Here is a 16,823-nt window from a genome sequence, read left to right as displayed (position 1 = left end):
CTTGGTTCTATTTTTTAAAATTCTATTACTTAAGTTATTCGACTGATTTTGTTCTAACTTCTCATTTTGTCTTTGAAAAATACGTAATTTAAAATGTAAAATTCATTGTAACTCTTTTTCCCGAAAATTAAACTAAATTATTAGAATTATTTTTACATTGATCTTTGGATAATTTAGATTTTTAATTTGGTATCACGTTTGTTAGATTTGCTTAGTTTAATATATGGGAGAGTATGCAAAGTGATATTAGCATTCAGAAAACAATTTTCTGCCGATTTCTTGACTAAATCCTTGGGTTTCTTTATCCAGATTACGGCTACTTAATATTTTGATAGCTACAGATAGATTCATAAAAAAGTAAGTTTATTCAGAAAAAGTACGTTTTCTTGTCTGATTTTGAAATTATAAGTATTGTCTGCACAATTTAGTATATTAAGTGCTGTGGAAAATATGGGGCAATCTGTGTAGATTGAAATAGATTTCTATTGAGGGCAAGAATCAGATTACAAGGAATATAATGCTTCATGTAACAATCGCAGACAAATTATCAAATCGTTTCCCTACACTTCGGATATCGATTGAACAACAAAATTTCGTGTCTTCGTGCGGAAACTTTTAGAGTCAAATGCTTCTGAAAAATTGGATTAAAAAATTCTGATTAAATTGTGAAAACAAAATAAGCTTCAGGCGATGAAAAAAGGATGTTACTCAGAATAAAGCTTATTACTTCGTAAGAAATGAGCTGAAGCTGCGAAATAAAGTCTTATTCAAGTAATTTTTAAGCAAAATAAAAACATATTGAATATTTCGACACAGAGACAGGCCAAAGCAGACAATCTCCCCCGACCTGTCTGATCATAAGCTAATTCAAAAAGTAAGTATTCGATCAATTTCGGAGTACAGCAGAGATTATACGAGTGGTATTGATAAAGGACACAGCCAAAAATTAAGCAGATTCAGTAAATCCCACGATCTCATTAACATTTAAATAATTTGGATGTAGATTTTGAGTCAAAAAGTTCATTGGAAATCAAAGTTTATCTAATAGCGTATATGTCAATGTTTAATATGGTTGAAGAAAGGTTAAAATTAGATTTTGTTACTTGGTAGAAGTGACAATGAATAATAATAGTTATACACTTGCATTGAAATAAAAAGTTAGCAGTTACATTTATTAAGAACAGAAATATTTGCGTTCACTCTTTATAAAATTTAATTAATATTAACTGATTATTTAAAGGATTAGGAAGAAAAAAATTTAAATTTATGAAATAAAGGAAACTTAAAAGCAAGAAAATATGTAATGAATACTATGGCATCACTTTAAGGATAGTCCTTTGAATCATTACGAATGCTTCTTAGTTCGTGAAAATCTGATCATTAGATTAAAAGTTAGTTCTATTTGTTTTATTTTACACTCAGTACATTAAAAATTTATTAGCGGTTAACTTTAATACTCAATTAAATTACGAAAAATCTAACATAAAATATTCCCAAGTTCTTTAAATAGACTCAAATATCCATAATTCATTTTTACCTTTTATTAAACCTTTGTAGAGAACTGATGTAACTGTTCCATCTGTTTCGAGGTCTTGCTGTCCAACTGCTAAATAAATATCATTCTCTAATACGAATGCTTTGACATTCTTTATACATTTTCCATGTAAAGTGAAGGCTTCTTTCAATCCAGATTCTCCTTCTAACCTGAAGATCTGGATGACTGTTTCGTTCCACGTAACCATGTAAAGTTCAGGCAGATCTCCAAATTCAAACAGATCCAAACCTTTAGCATCTTCGAACGGTACTTTTTGAAACAAGGTGAAAAATAATTCATCAGGTCCTGAATTTCTGTAAATCTGGAACAAAAACATTTAAGCGTAAGTCTAACACTATAGATGCAGTAGAATGCACACAACTCTTAGAAGGCAAAAATACAAACTAAAACGTCTTTTTAGTGTTAACCATATCAAGACTTCGTAAGAGTATGTTATACCATGGTTCACGGCAAATTCTTTTTCATCTACATAAGTGTAGAAAAAATTAATTTAGGTAAACCTAGAGTAAGTGCTTTCTTTGATATTTTGAAAATATTCTTCAGTATTTGAAACTTCATGGTTTACTTGAACTAAATTCTCGAAATTTTGAAGTTTTTATACGCTTATTAAGGTGAGACAGAATACTACTAGAAAAGTTGAAATTATCACTTTAGTGGAATGTATAATAAAGAATTCCAACTTAGAAGAAAGGAAGAGAAGCTAATCTAAAACTGTAAGGACAAAAAAAAAGAGGGGGGGGGGGATAAATTACTGGGGAGATTAAGTTCGAAATAAAATCACTTACTCTAATACTCCGAGCAATAGATAAAATTGAGAATATTTTTTAGTTTAAAATATTGTCCTTGTTTATAAAAATGACTTCTCTAAAATATAAAGTTACTTTATTTCTCCTGCTACCTTATTATTTTCTAGTTTTACCTTTTTTTAAAAATCTCCACCTCTTACTTCGGTCGCTTCTGTTTTTGTATCGAATCTTGTTTTTCCCCATGTTTATTGAATTAATTCTTATACTAAATAATTTTTCTTAAATAAATTATGTTGATTTCTGGGACAATGCAGTTTTGCTACTAGCCGCAGTAAGTACTGAAATTTTTTTTTGTCAAAATTAGCGGCATAGTTTTATTATTGAAAATATTGATAGTTTGGGTTCTTATAACAATTCAGGAAATAGCCAAATGAATTTCCAATTTTTTTAATATTTTATGTTTCTCAATTTTTGTGTCGTCACTTAGCTACGACGCATAATTTGTGAACCATTATGGTAGGATATTAAGGGCAATGGAGGCCGAGGGTGACATGCTCATTTTTATTATTATACTTAATTGAAATTGAATATTTTCATATCGAACTGATAACAGCTTACAATCAAATACAAGGTCGAAAAAAACTAAGTGTTTTGCTACCTATTGCAATCTGAAGAGTTTTTACTCAAGTAAAAATGTAACTAAATATTCATGTAGGAAATCTAGAAAATTTATTAAATATCAAAGATAACAATCTTTTCACAAAATTAACATATTTAACGAGACTGATGCTATAGATAGATTTTTGTATTTAAAAGCTTAAATCAGGATCCAACAAAAAGATACAGCCAAATTATTTGCTTGTTTAAACCTATTCCTGCGAAGTTCTACTCTTTTTTAAAAGCAGAATTTATTCACTGTCAAGTGAAATTCTCTGCTATACCTTCTCATCACTGTGTAGTGAAATTCTCTGGATTAATCAATTTGAATTTATAAATGATAAATTCCGGGAAGAAGCTATTAAATATTGTTCTTTATTCACATATTCATTTGAATAATAAGGACAATAAACCAAAGAAACAGATTAAGTAATGTCTAACTAAAAAAATAGACTCCACTTGTCTGGAGCACTGTCTGTGGCTGTTTTCTAAGTTTAAACTTCTCTAAGTCGGTTGTGGGATAAACCTCTAAGAGATTTCGATTAGACTTGGTGAGACAAATATCAAAATCTTTGAAATTAGTTTATTTCTATAGCAGCAGAAGGCTCCAGACTGTGGTAAGAGTAGTTCTTTGGTTCGATAGTATGTCTTATTTATTAAGTCGAGGTAGGAGAACTAGTTATTTCTTTCTTGGTACAAAAGTTTTACTTTAAACAAGTTCCAAAATTTGACGTCTTACTTGCTTTAGAGTGCTTAGTTAATAATATAATGCATGTATTAATAGGTATTGCAACGTCAATATGTATTACCTGAACTGATTTCGGTTCTCTTGTTTCGTGAACTGGAGCATTATTGGTGAAAGCAAGATAGTGGTAATTATGATACATAAAATGTTTGACAGAAGTACTGGCTGCAACTGAAATGCTCTGTAAACGCTGCCAGCTATCCCCCTGCTGTCCAAATATCTTGCAGAAACCTCTGTAGTAGGGTGGGTCATAATGCCTGGATACAGCCAAGTATAGATTATCCCTCATAATAAATATTGCAATGGAAGTTGTTTCTGTGAACAAAAATATATTTCAGAAATAAATTAATATGATCTGATGTGAAAGGGATGGATCAAGACATTAGTATTATGAAATGCAAATTTTTAACTTTCGTCTGGTATGGGTTCCATATGAAAGTACCCATATGAAGATTATCTGGTATGGGTGCAGCACCAGTTATTGTTTTCTTGTTCTTATAATTTGTTATAGCAGGGGCAATGTCTCAATTTAACACTGATATCTGTTAAACAGCTGGCTTAAAACTGACCAAAAATTGAAATTTTGAGATTAAATTTTTTTTACATACAACCTCTTAATTTATGTTTTCAAATGTGAAAGAATTTGGTTAAAAATTTAAAATTTACCATCAAAACTATATTAATTTTCATATCTTGCTTTAATTTTTGATTTTATAATTTATTATATTTAAAAAAAAACGCACCTTACAATTTTATAGCTGCAATTTATGTCACCGTAGGTAAATCGTGGCATTTGACGATTCAGGAGCCAATCAGGTTCCACACACGCGACGTCGCTTACAGGCATCCTATTGTATACCATTTAAATCACTTTGTGATAGGCATAATCATTTAACTTTTTCTCGAATTCTAAGTACGCAATTCAAAATTCTTTCAATTTCAATAAAAATGTTAAATTTTTTTGGCTAACATGAATAGGTTAAAATTTTTTTTTATTTCTGCAGTTTTTTCTTAAAATAGTGAAGCTCACAGAGAGTGAGATGAAGGAATTCAAGCATTAAACTGCTTCTTTACAAGACATTGGGAGTATCTTCCAGTTTAATTCTACTAAGTATATCATTTTTGACTTAATTCAAATCATTCGGAAAATTTTTTACAAAAGTTTTGGCTTACCGTGGCTTAACTTATCGTTTGACCTAATCAGTTAGCATATTTTTGACGAAACTATCAAACCATTAAAATTACATCTCATTATTACATAGCATTAGGTCAAAATTTGGTCAAGGTTTAACTTTTTTTATTTTGTGCACTGTACACTACACTGATCCATTAGTTTTGCCTTTACCGACATCAATTCGAAAGGTTCAATTCGAATAAATAGAAAGACAATTCTGTGAATACGATTGTGAATTACCTTTTCCAACGTTAACAGGGCCGTATGTTTCAAATTCAATGTTTGGTGTGGCTAAGTTAAATAATCTGTAGAGTTCACACTTTCCTTTGGATGGATACAAGAATCCGATTATGACTTCATTTTGTTTTCTGACAACAAGCGATGCTTCTTTAAATCCATTAGGCAGGCCAGATACTTTTCCGTTAATTAATACTTCTGAATCTGGAAATTAAAACAAAATATTCTAAAGCTACAATTTAAGTTGAGAATATCTGAACAATTTCAATCTTTTCATTTATAAGGTCCTACTAAACTAGTTAACAGGGTGCAGTTATAAGGCAAAATTAGCAGTCACCACTTACCATAGGGTGACTGAATTTTCAGTTAGTCGCTACTGATGGTCACTTTGCATTGCATATGCATTTTATTATTTTTTAATATGGATTAATTGCGAATTATTTCATAATTTGAAAATTGTTTTATAATACACTTGTTAAAATCTTCCTTCGTTTTAGTAATAAATCTTGAAATGCTTCAGAAAAAATGACTTACATTATTAGTATCAACCGTTTTTGAATAGTTTAAAGTGTTCAGTTTTTGAAAATGTGGCCAGATATTTTTAAAAGTGATAACTTAATGCTGCAATTGGTGCCACTGGCCAAATGCGAAATTTCCTAATTTTGATCCACAGCTGCAGGTGCAGGCCGCATGCATTTAAAAATTTAGTCACATATACTTATAAATAAAGTTAAAGCTACTGAACAACTGAAGCAAATAAAAGCTGCCCTTAATGTTTACTTCGCCGAAATTACTTTAATTCAATAACCAGTTAATATTTGAATATTTTTTGCTCCACTTTATTTAAATGTGTTCCACATTTGAACTTACATTCAACCAATTTTTGATTTTCAGGTTGTAATTTTAACCAAACTTGGAAAAAGATTTAAAAAATGCTTATGAAATAAAATTTGGTAACTGAGTTAAACATGACGTATTTCACTGAACCCTCTTTCAAGCATTTCAGTGAATTTCAAAAATTCAACCGAGTAAGAAAATTCAGGACAAATTCTCCGCAAGTAAAAGTAAAAATGGAGGCAATGAAATTTTTTTTGACTAAAGGGATCCCTTAAATACTGGATCTTGGACTGATATTGTAGCCGGTTATGTAGCACAAAATTTTGAATTCAATTTTGAACAAATTGATCATAACTTAAACGAATAATAAACTCTTAAATTATTACACGTTTAAATAACAAACCTTTCTCAAATATCCCAATGTGTACTGAAATCTCAGTTATGCCAACCGTAAGAGTAATGATTCTAGAAATGGACGATTGGAAAGCTGCTCCTGATACAAAACTTCTGGATTGTGGTTCCCAAACATTAGGAACAGCAAGTGCGGTGGATCCTAGGCTGTCTAGAGCAACGAGAGCGACATCACTTGAAGATTTGACGTGAATATAACTTGCAGGATGCTTTAAGTCTTGGTAAAGAAAGAAGCCATTCAACACGTAGTAAGATTCTAAAAATAAGATGACAGGACTTTAGTGTTGTAGTATACCTTTAAACTATGAAGTCGATATATAAAAATATTAGAGATTCAATAAATGTAACATTAATTTTTATTCTTTTGTTAAAATAGAGAAACTAATTTCATTTTCCGAAGCGACCAAATTTTTGTTTAAAATACTGTGTATAGCTTACGATTCTTACGCAAGCATTTATATTGCTTGTATTTTATTTTTGATCTGAATCACGTGGAAACGAAATTTGAAATGGCAGTACGTGACGATAACACTAAGTACTGTGTTGAACCGTTTAGCGGTAAGAACTTTTCTTTATTCAAGCGTCGTGTTGAAGCGATTTTTGCAGCGAAGGAGCTTGATAAATATTTAGAAACTGAAGCTGATGTAACGAAAGATGCTGAAATCAAAGATGCAAAAAAGGCTTACGCTCTACTACTAACCCTTATAGATACTATATTAGCAACCATGGCGACCGAATCATCTGCTTGTCAGATATGGACTAGTTTAAAACAGAAATATTTGAAAATAAGTGCTGTTAGTCAAATCCTAGTTCGAAAGAAACTTGCAACTTTGAAGAAACGCCGAGATTGCAGTATGCAGAAACATATTAACGAACTGTTAGCCATCGTGAACGAATTACGACTATCGGGTGCAGAAGTTAAAGATATGGATGTTGTTATCTACTTATTAATGTCATTACCTGCGGACTACGATGTCATTAAATCAACGATTGAAAATCAGCCAAATGAAACCCTGACGTTGGACTTTGTTATGCAGAGACTTTTGAATGCTGAACAATTGAAATGTGACAAAACTCCTGACAATATTCGTGCTTCTGCTTCAAGTGACAACATCGCTTTCAGCGCTGATAAGCGTGATATTATTTGTCACAAATGCAAAAACAAAGGTCATGTTGCCAGGTTCTGCAAAAGAAAATTAGTTTGCTATGGTTGTGGGCGACCAGGTCATTACAAGAAGGATTGCAGATTTAAACCTAAATCAGATTACAATGAATCTGCTGCAGTAACATTCATGGTTGGTGAGCCTGCTGAGAATTTCATTCTGGACTCTGGAGCATCTACACATATGTGTAATAAAGGTGAGTGGTTTGAAGAAATTAAACCTTTTTCTGGAACTGTTGCATGTGCTTCTAAAAATGAAGTATTAAAGGTAGAAGGTATTGGTACTATACCTGGAACTTTACACGGTGGAAAAATAATTCTAAGAGATGTATTATATGTGCCTGAATTGAATGGTCAATTGATTTCTGTTAAAAATATTCAAGAGGCTGGCTACAGTGTTATTTTCAAGAATGATGTAGCAGTTATTGAAAAAAATAGTGTAAAGTTTGAATTTGCTAGACTTAATGAGAAGGGACAATATGTTAGTCAATTTGAACCTATGAAAGCCTCAACATATGTAGCAAACCACACTGCAGGGTTATGGCACAGACGCCTGGGGCATCCCTCTAACAAAATCTTGAGACAAATGGGTTTGCCAGTTTCTGAGCCAATATCAAGTTTTTGTGAAGAATGTGTTATAGCAAAACATTCCAACACTCCAGTGAGCAAGTGCCCTAGAAGCAGAGAGCATATGCCTATGAGAATGGTTCACACTGATACTTGTGGTCCCATTGATCCACCCACTAGGGAGGGCGAGAAGTATTTTGTTACTATTATTGACGATTGCTCAAGATTTTGTGAAGTTCACCTCCTAAAGCACAAAAGTGATATTGTTGAAGTATTTAAATTGTTCATAAAACAGAATCTCAATCTCTACAAAATCCGTTGTGATAATGCCAAGGAATTTGTATTTGGTGAACTAGCACGTTATTGCAAGAAAAGAGGCGTCATGATAGATCCTGCTCCGCCATATTCACCTCCTTTGAACGGTGTTGCTGAGAGAGCAAACAGGTATCTTTTAGAGAAGGCTCGAGCTCTAATATATGAAGCAAAGCTCCCTAAATCCTATTGGGGTTATGCTGTACAGACAGCTGCCTACCTAAAGAATCGGCTTCCAAACCAGACTGTTGGGGATCTACCTTTCGAGCTGAAATATGGTAAGCAACCTGATTTGAATATTATCAAAGTCTTTGGTTGTGATGCATACATGAGAATTCCTGACAACTTAAGAAAGAAGCTAGATCCCAAATCCAAAAGGATGACTTTTATTGGATATTCCACTATGGGTTATCGTTTATTGGACCCGGTCACAAAACATGTTGTGGTATCTAGAAACGTACGCTTCAATGAAGAGAAGAAGAAATGTATCTCAGTTGAAGATGGTTTTCCCACAGAAGATGAAAATCTTACTAATGAAGAAATAATCCCTGATCAATGTGATGTGGAATCTGAAAGTGATGAAAAAAATAGGCCTAAAAGAAACGTTAAATTGCCTGCAAAATTAGATGATTATTTTGTGTATGAAGCTAATGTGACAACTCTTGACTCTGTATCATTTGAGGATATAGAAACATTGTCGAAAGAAGAGCAAGTCCTATGGAAGAAAGCCATGAATGAGGAAATAGAGTCTCTCAATAAAAATGAAGTGTGGAAGTTAGTTGAATTGCCAAAGGATGCAAAGCCTATGTCCTGTAAATGGGTTTTGCGAATCAAGCGAAATAATGTATACAAAGCTAGGCTGGTTGCCCGTGGCTTTGAACAGAAGCCTGGCATTGATTATTTTGAGACCTATGCTCCTGTGATTAGCATATCATCACTTAGACTTGTGCTGGCAATCATTACTCAAAAGAATCTTGAAATCTATGCATTAGATGTAAAAACTGCATTTCTAAATGGTGATCTTCAAGAGACAATCTACATGGAGCAACCAATGGGTTATAATGATAAAAGTGGTCGTGTGTGCAAGCTTCTTAAAAGTCTTTATGGACTTAAGCAAGCACCCAGGCAATGGTTCAAGCGATTCACTGATTTTATAATTCACTTAAACTTCCAACAGCTAAACTGTGAAGCATGTATTTTTGTGAGAAGATTGGAACAGAGTGAAATATTTATTGTACTGTATGTTGATGACTTACTCATTGCTGGTTCTGATGATTCTGAGGTAAGAGTTGTGATTCAACTACTCAGAAATGAATTTGAAATGTCCAAGGCTGAAATTGCAAATGAATTTCTTGGAATAAATTTAGAATATTCCCACGACAAACTTTATTTAGGCCAAAAAGCTTATGTTGAGAAAATTCTAAACAAATTCAGGATGGTAGATGGTAAACCATCTGATACACCTCTAGTGCCTAAGTCAACTTCATCAAATTTTGTGAGTGGTGAAAAATTTCATGGTCCCTATCGTGAACTTGTTGGTGCTTTACTTTACTTATCAATGACAACCCGCCCTGATATTTTATACTCAGTGAACTGTCTAAGCCAGATTCAAGAGCAGCCCACCAATAGTGCTTGGGCTGGTCTGAAGAGAGTCCTGCGGTATTTGAAAGGGACATCTGAACTCAAATTATTATTTTGTAAATCTGATACTGATAATGTTATTGATGTTTATGTTGATGCTGATTGGGGGGCAGATACACATGATAGAAAATCTATTTCCGGGTATGTAATTTTCTTTAATGATTGTCCTGTGATTTGGTCTGTCAAAAAGCAAACATCTATTGCTCTGTCCTCTACTGAGGCAGAGATTTTGGCTTTAGCAAAAGCTATTCAGGATCTAATTATACTCTATAATATAACGAAGGAAATTTTAGGGATTGATAAGATTAAAGTTTCAGTATATGAAGATAACCAGTCTGCAATTAAAGCCATTTTAAATGAAAATAACTGTGCTAGATTGAAGCACTTAGACATTAAATTGAAATATGTTAGGGACATCATAAAATTGTATAATGTGAATCTTGTCTATGTACCCACTGAAAATCAATTAGCTGATATGTTTACAAAATGTTTACCCAAACCTAGGTTGTGCTATTTAAGAGTTAAATGCAAATTAATGTGTGATTAAGGGAGGCTGTTGAGAATAATCACACTCCCTAGTTTATTCTTATATTACTTTTATGGCAACTACGTATTTTCTATTGTATAGTTGGCAACGCTTGCTTGAGCGTCGTTAGTAAACAATATGTGTTAAGTGTATCAGTCATGTGTATGTTTCAGTCTTTTCTATATTAATTAAACTCACTTCTTTGTTTACTGGCCTCTGAAGTTGTTTATTTATCTTAACACTCTCTCCAAACTTCCACACCACAATCAACGAGGACTTTCAGCCACTATAGATTTAACGTGTACCTCGCTGTGTTTTTCTCCTAGTTTATTCAGCTGCCAGGATCGAACTCAGACCATCAGCTCTCCACCATTTGTGTGAGTGATGCCTTAGTTGACTACGTTAAATATTACGCTTCAAATATTCCCTTAGATATCAAAATTTCTATCATGAAAATTTTTTTAAAAATAAAAATGGATTGTAATAAAAATGATTCATATGATGAAAGTCCATTAGTGATCAACTTTAAAGACTGATACACTACATTTAGATTTAACAAAAATAAAGTTTCTTTTCACTTCATTTTATCGAAAAGCTCAGAGTGAGACATCGTGTCAAAGTGAATCTGAACTTTGAGAAATTATACAGAATTGAGTAACATAGTGTACAATCAAATTTTCAAATTTCAACCTCATTTTTTAAAAAGCCTATTTCTTAAACTAGTCCTATCGTCAGACGAAATTTCTTTTGCTATTATGATACTACGTATATAATAGTTAGGTAATATAACTAGGTAATATAACAATGTAGCGTAGCAGTTTCAATATAAATAAATGGTTTTTGTAAGATAAAAAATATCATCTTTCACGTAAGAAATGAACTTTTCAACCTCAAACACTTAAAAAAAAATTTAAAAAAAAAGGTTTGCATTATGTCTGAAATATGGATGGGTCGAGGTTTAGCAAATTTTCGGTAAAATTTCATTAAAATTTTTAATATGAGTATGAAAAATAGATTTTTTAATCTATTTTTTGTGGAAATATTAAAGTTTAATAAAAGTTATGTAAAATCGGATAAATATTGTGACAAACTACTAGGGGAGTTTGTGGGTATGTCATTAGGATAAAAATTGCATAGGATCCCATGACCGGAAATGACGTACGTAGGTAGGGGTGCTTCCCCCGCAATGACCAGTTCAGAAACACGTGATGAAACAGTTTGTAATTGGAAAGCACCCCTACCGGCGCATGAAGACACTTACGGGCATAGGTTACTATGAAATTTTAATCCTAATGATGTGCCCTAACTTTCCTAGAAGTTAGACGCAACATTTACGCTACCCTCTGCTATATATAACTTTTTTAAACTAGTAGATTTTGACAAATAGATTAAAATGCCATTAAAAAAACTAGCTTGGAGAGAGAAATTATTGCAGAATTGAAATCGGCAATGATCATCCAAGATAGCTTAAAATTTTGTAATCCAATGTAATCATCCATTTAAATTCCTTGAATTTAAAAACAAGAGGTAAAAAAATTTTTTTTTTGCCCGTATTTAGAACATTTAAGAATTTTTTTCCCTTGTGTGAAATTTAGAGAACTACTGAGACTGAGTAAATCAATTTTATTCCCCTCAAAAATTGGGCCCCTGAGATGGTCATGTCTTCCCACATATTTAACACTTTGGAATTCGCTTCTTTAGGGGTAATATTTTCCATAAAATACTTAAAGTTTCATCAAAAGTAAATATTAAAGTAAACAAAAATTAATCAAAAGTAAAAATGGAGATTTTTGAAATTTTTTTGGTTTGACTAATTGAACTACGTTTTCTAGTGCCTACCCTCTTAGTTTAAGAATTGAGAATTCGAATCCAAGGAAGCTGTTAGTTATCTATTGAAGTATGTTTATATGTTCAATTTCCTTACATAACATTAATACTTAAAGAGCGCATTTGAACCATTAGAATTGTATGGTATTGCGCGGAAATCCTAGCATTGAGTCAAAAATTATCAATTGTGTATTTTTCATTTCACGCATACGTCTTATTTATGTGGGCCCCAGTTTATTCCAATTTTTTTTTTCACAAAATTTAATGATATGATTTATGTAAATATTTGATATATTATTGATGTCTAGCTTATAATCTGAAAAAAAAAAATCGAAAAGGATGAAGGAAAAATAATTTTCGATACTGCTAATTAGGTTTTAAAAAATACTTACTCGAAAGAACTTTTTGAAGGTATTGTAGCATTTCGCAATTATCTTTGGAGTGTTTTTCAATGGCTGTCAATGAATGAGAAGCATCGACCCAGAATTTGCTGACATTGCGATCAAATGCAACAAGATCCAATCCATTAACTGTTCCCGCCACTTTCACATCAGATGTCGAAGCAGCTTCGTAGAAATAAAACGATCCATCTATGGTTTGATCAGTGTCCAAGTACACTGATTCTTTAGCCAGCTGAGTCAGATTCACCCCATCGATTAAACCTATAAATTTCAAAAGCTAGCTTTTAAGTAATCTATTTATGGTACCAAAACAATTATAAGAAAATGATATTGAAAAAGAATGAAGTGATGGAAACAAACTTTCACAAGGGGGAATAAATGATAGTAGAAAAGGTGAATTGCTGGTAGCAATTCCGAATTTACATCACACAAGCTATGCATTTAACTCCTTTCAACGCTATTGGAACTATCAAAGATTTGTTTCAGAGCAGAAACTTTACTTTGAAAAAGGCGTGACCTTTTCAAGCCTTGCAGCTTATCCCCATGATGTAAACATTTTCACTCTTTTCATTATTTTGTATTATTTTGATCTAAATTAAATGATTATATTTAGCATTTCAAAAATTCATGGTTATGAAATAAAGCAGGAAACACCCTTTTACTGCATTAAAGGTAAAATATTCTAAACACTGCTCACACCCAAATAATAATTTTTCAAATTTAACTTATTGTAGTTATTTAGATCAAAAAGAAACAATTCATCATTGAAATATCTTTAATTTACAATATCAATTTATAATTTTTTGAATATGAAAAAAAATTTCCAACTCTTTTTAAAAATTCAAAAGATTAAGACAAACAGGAAAGTTAATTTTAGATTATCTAAATACATTTAGTAAACGTCCGACAATATTTAAAATTTTAATAAAATAAAAAATTTAGTGATTGAAAAGATTCAAAAACAGCATTTTATGTTACAGAGATTAGCTATCTATGAATGTCTACTTATTACTAAAAAACAAGGTACTTCAAGATATCAGACTTCACTATTCTAAAATTTATCCTCAGTCGTCACCCATACAGGCACACATCCTTTATCTGCTAATCTTTAGTTCCTGCTATCACTGACAAACAATTCTTCAAATTCCATACATCAGGTATACTATTTCAAGTTCAAATACAGGAAAGCATAATTAATAGAAAGTCATACTAATATGAGGTCAACATGTAAAAGCAAGTCAATTTTAGAAATCTTAGTTTAAATTGCTCAAGGCAACGTAGTGTTTCAATCCGTAGCAAGAATCACAAAACAATGTGAAAAACAGAAAAAAACGACTTTAATTAAAAAAAAAAAATCGCCTTAAAAAAACATTTAACAAATGCCAAAAACCAAATGGACCATATTGTTTTAAAATATGGCATTCTTGGACAAACACATGAAACTGAACTAAAGTCTAAATTTTTTATATATTTCCATTGATGGCCCAACATAATCTTGATTTTAACCATCAATAATTCCATCATAAACCATTATATTTTTGACGGTAACCATCTAGATGTAGAATTTCGGACTCATTTATGTTGGTCCAACATAACAGCAGCTTGTTTTGATGGTTTGCTCATATTAAACCATCAGAAATTCCTATCCTAGTTCTTAGAAATCATTGGAACGATTATGAACCATCATCACCCTAAAGTAGGAATTCGGACTGACTTATGAGAGTCCAACATAGAAAAGAAATCAAATTGTTTTGATGATATACTCCTGAGAATCGACAAGAATTCCTATTAAACCATCATGAAAAAGTATAGTTAGAACCACCATGGACCATCACGGATCATCAAGGATTGATGGTTCATGACAATCAAACTTCTCTATGGTTTACAATAGTATTAAGGTCGCATTTTCCATCACGGAATAATGAAGTTTGTTGGCATATCAAAATCCATGAAAGCATGATGTAAAAATGTAGGATGATTGTAACCATCAAACCATGCTTAACCACCATAAATTGCACTGAAACCAACATAAATCATAAAACTTTTTTTATGGAACCATCTAAATTTTTTGATCGGAATACAGCAATAGGCTTAATATGATCAGAATTCCTTGTTTTAAGCTACATTATAAACAAGCGATATTAGATTGGGCCCGCAAATACATGTCATGAATGAGATTAATGAGAAATTCGGTGATGAAGAAAACAGTCATTTAGCTATACAGTGAGACCTGTTTTTGTGTGGTCCTTTTTTATGCGATTCTGTTTTTGTGCGATTGGTTTCATGCGATTTTATTTTTGTGCGATTTTTTTTGTGCGAATTATTTTTATGCGGTATATGAATCTTTACGGCGTTAGCACCAGTTTAACGTTTCCTATCAATGTGCATATGCATGTTGTGGACGCACTCTGATTACGTGGTCTCCTTGACAACGATGTATCTGAACTTCGCGATGCTCTGTTAGTAGCCCTTAATTCTCACATTGGATCTGAATGAGACTGGACCATTCCATTTATTTCAAAGGTGGGGAAAGTAGAATTAACTGCGCATCATTTCGGCGCAGGAACTATACAGTGAATCCGATTGCAATATCTTCTTTGAAGACACATAAGCTCCTATTCTTTCTGCAAGCAGATTTTTAAAATGAAAACTATGGCACCATTTACCAATTTGGATTTATATATACATTAACTTACATTTCTAATAAGTTTTAAATTAATCGGATGTTTTTAAAGATAATATTTTTTACACTCTGATTACATTTTTTTAAATCGTAACTAATTTCATATAGTGTCTGAAATATTTTTTTATATCTCTTTATGTATTTTTATGAAGTTGAGGTAAGAAAATTTAAGTAAAATCTAGAAAGATTAATCATAGTATAGAATTGCCCTGCCCGGTATACATTTGCCCGGTATACACTACACTGATGCTTTTTTAAGGTCAAGGGCCACTGCCCGGTATACATTTGCCCGGTATACCCTACACTGTTTTTTTAAGGTCAAGGGCCACTGCCCGGTATATATTTGCCCGGTATACTCTACACTGATGTTTTTTTAAGGTCAAGGGCCACTGCCCGGTATACATTTGCCCGGGATACCCTACACTGATGTTTCTTCTAATCTATCGTCAGTAAGTATTAAAATATCGAATAAATGTAATTATATCCACGAATAAATTAATATCAAATCGGATGTAATAAATATTTTGGACATTCACCAAAGCGACTATGTGAATGTCAACAACCACCGATTTCGGTCATTCACAGTAACATGCACATCATTCACATAACCTCATCAGGACGTTTATTTCATACTCTGCCTAAATAACATCTGACATTATATATAATGCCTAGGCAATGTGTGAAATATTAATCATTTCATACTTTGCCGGCTAGTTTTAGGCATTATATATAATACCGGATATCATACTTTGTCGGTAACAGATATAAAAATTGATTAAAAAAAAAGCATAAGTACAACACTTTAAAAAAATACTACGAAAAATACCACACCCCTATTTTAAGTCAAACAATACTTGCCATTCATATTATTGAAAATACTACGTATGAAAGTAAATTCTACTTTCCCCACCTTTGAAATAAATGGAATGATCCAGTCTCATTCAGATCCAATGTGGGAATCAAGGGCTAGTTAAAATTTATTCTGCGCTAAACAAGTTGAAGTAAATCAGTAAAAAATCGTTTGCTGTGTTAAAATACTTATTTTAAAATTAAACCGTTATTTTTATTTTGTAAATTCTCGTCTGCGTGTATCTCAAATACTATTCGCGATCGCAACGCTCGAGTACGCCGTCTAGCGGGAGCCTGTAAATATCGGACATTAACTTAATACAATCACATTTTCTGCCATCAAAGTCATTGACTGAATCAGACGCCATTTTTTAGCAGCAAATAAGAAACAAAATTTCCCTAAGGAAAAGGCCGAAGAACTTGAAAAAAATCTCCAGAATATTAGTAAATCTTTCAGGAACAGAACACGCCAAACATTTGAAGAAAAATTCCT

General features: G+C 32.2%; 1 protein-coding gene across 1 annotated transcript in view; it reads right to left on the bottom strand.

The window, feature by feature from the left end:
* LOC107456920 (uncharacterized) overlaps positions 1-16,823 on the bottom strand; it is a 59,149-nt gene that overhangs the window by 975 nt on the left and 41,351 nt on the right. The window contains exons 23-27 of the mRNA XM_016074899.3: positions 12,790-13,059; positions 6,355-6,618; positions 5,118-5,318; positions 3,768-4,018; positions 1,538-1,856 (exon numbers count right to left, since the gene is read on the bottom strand). Of these exons, the coding sequence (XP_015930385.1) occupies positions 1,538-1,856; positions 3,768-4,018; positions 5,118-5,318; positions 6,355-6,618; positions 12,790-13,059 (1,305 nt within the window). The remainder of the gene's footprint in view (positions 1-1,537; positions 1,857-3,767; positions 4,019-5,117; positions 5,319-6,354; positions 6,619-12,789; positions 13,060-16,823) is intronic.

Source organism: Parasteatoda tepidariorum, chromosome 6 (assembly GCF_043381705.1).
Source record: "Parasteatoda tepidariorum isolate YZ-2023 chromosome 6, CAS_Ptep_4.0, whole genome shotgun sequence".
Classification (NCBI taxonomy): domain Eukaryota; kingdom Metazoa; phylum Arthropoda; class Arachnida; order Araneae; family Theridiidae; genus Parasteatoda; species Parasteatoda tepidariorum.
Note: the sequence above shows the minus strand (reverse complement) of the source record. Positions and strands in the feature narration are given on the sequence as shown.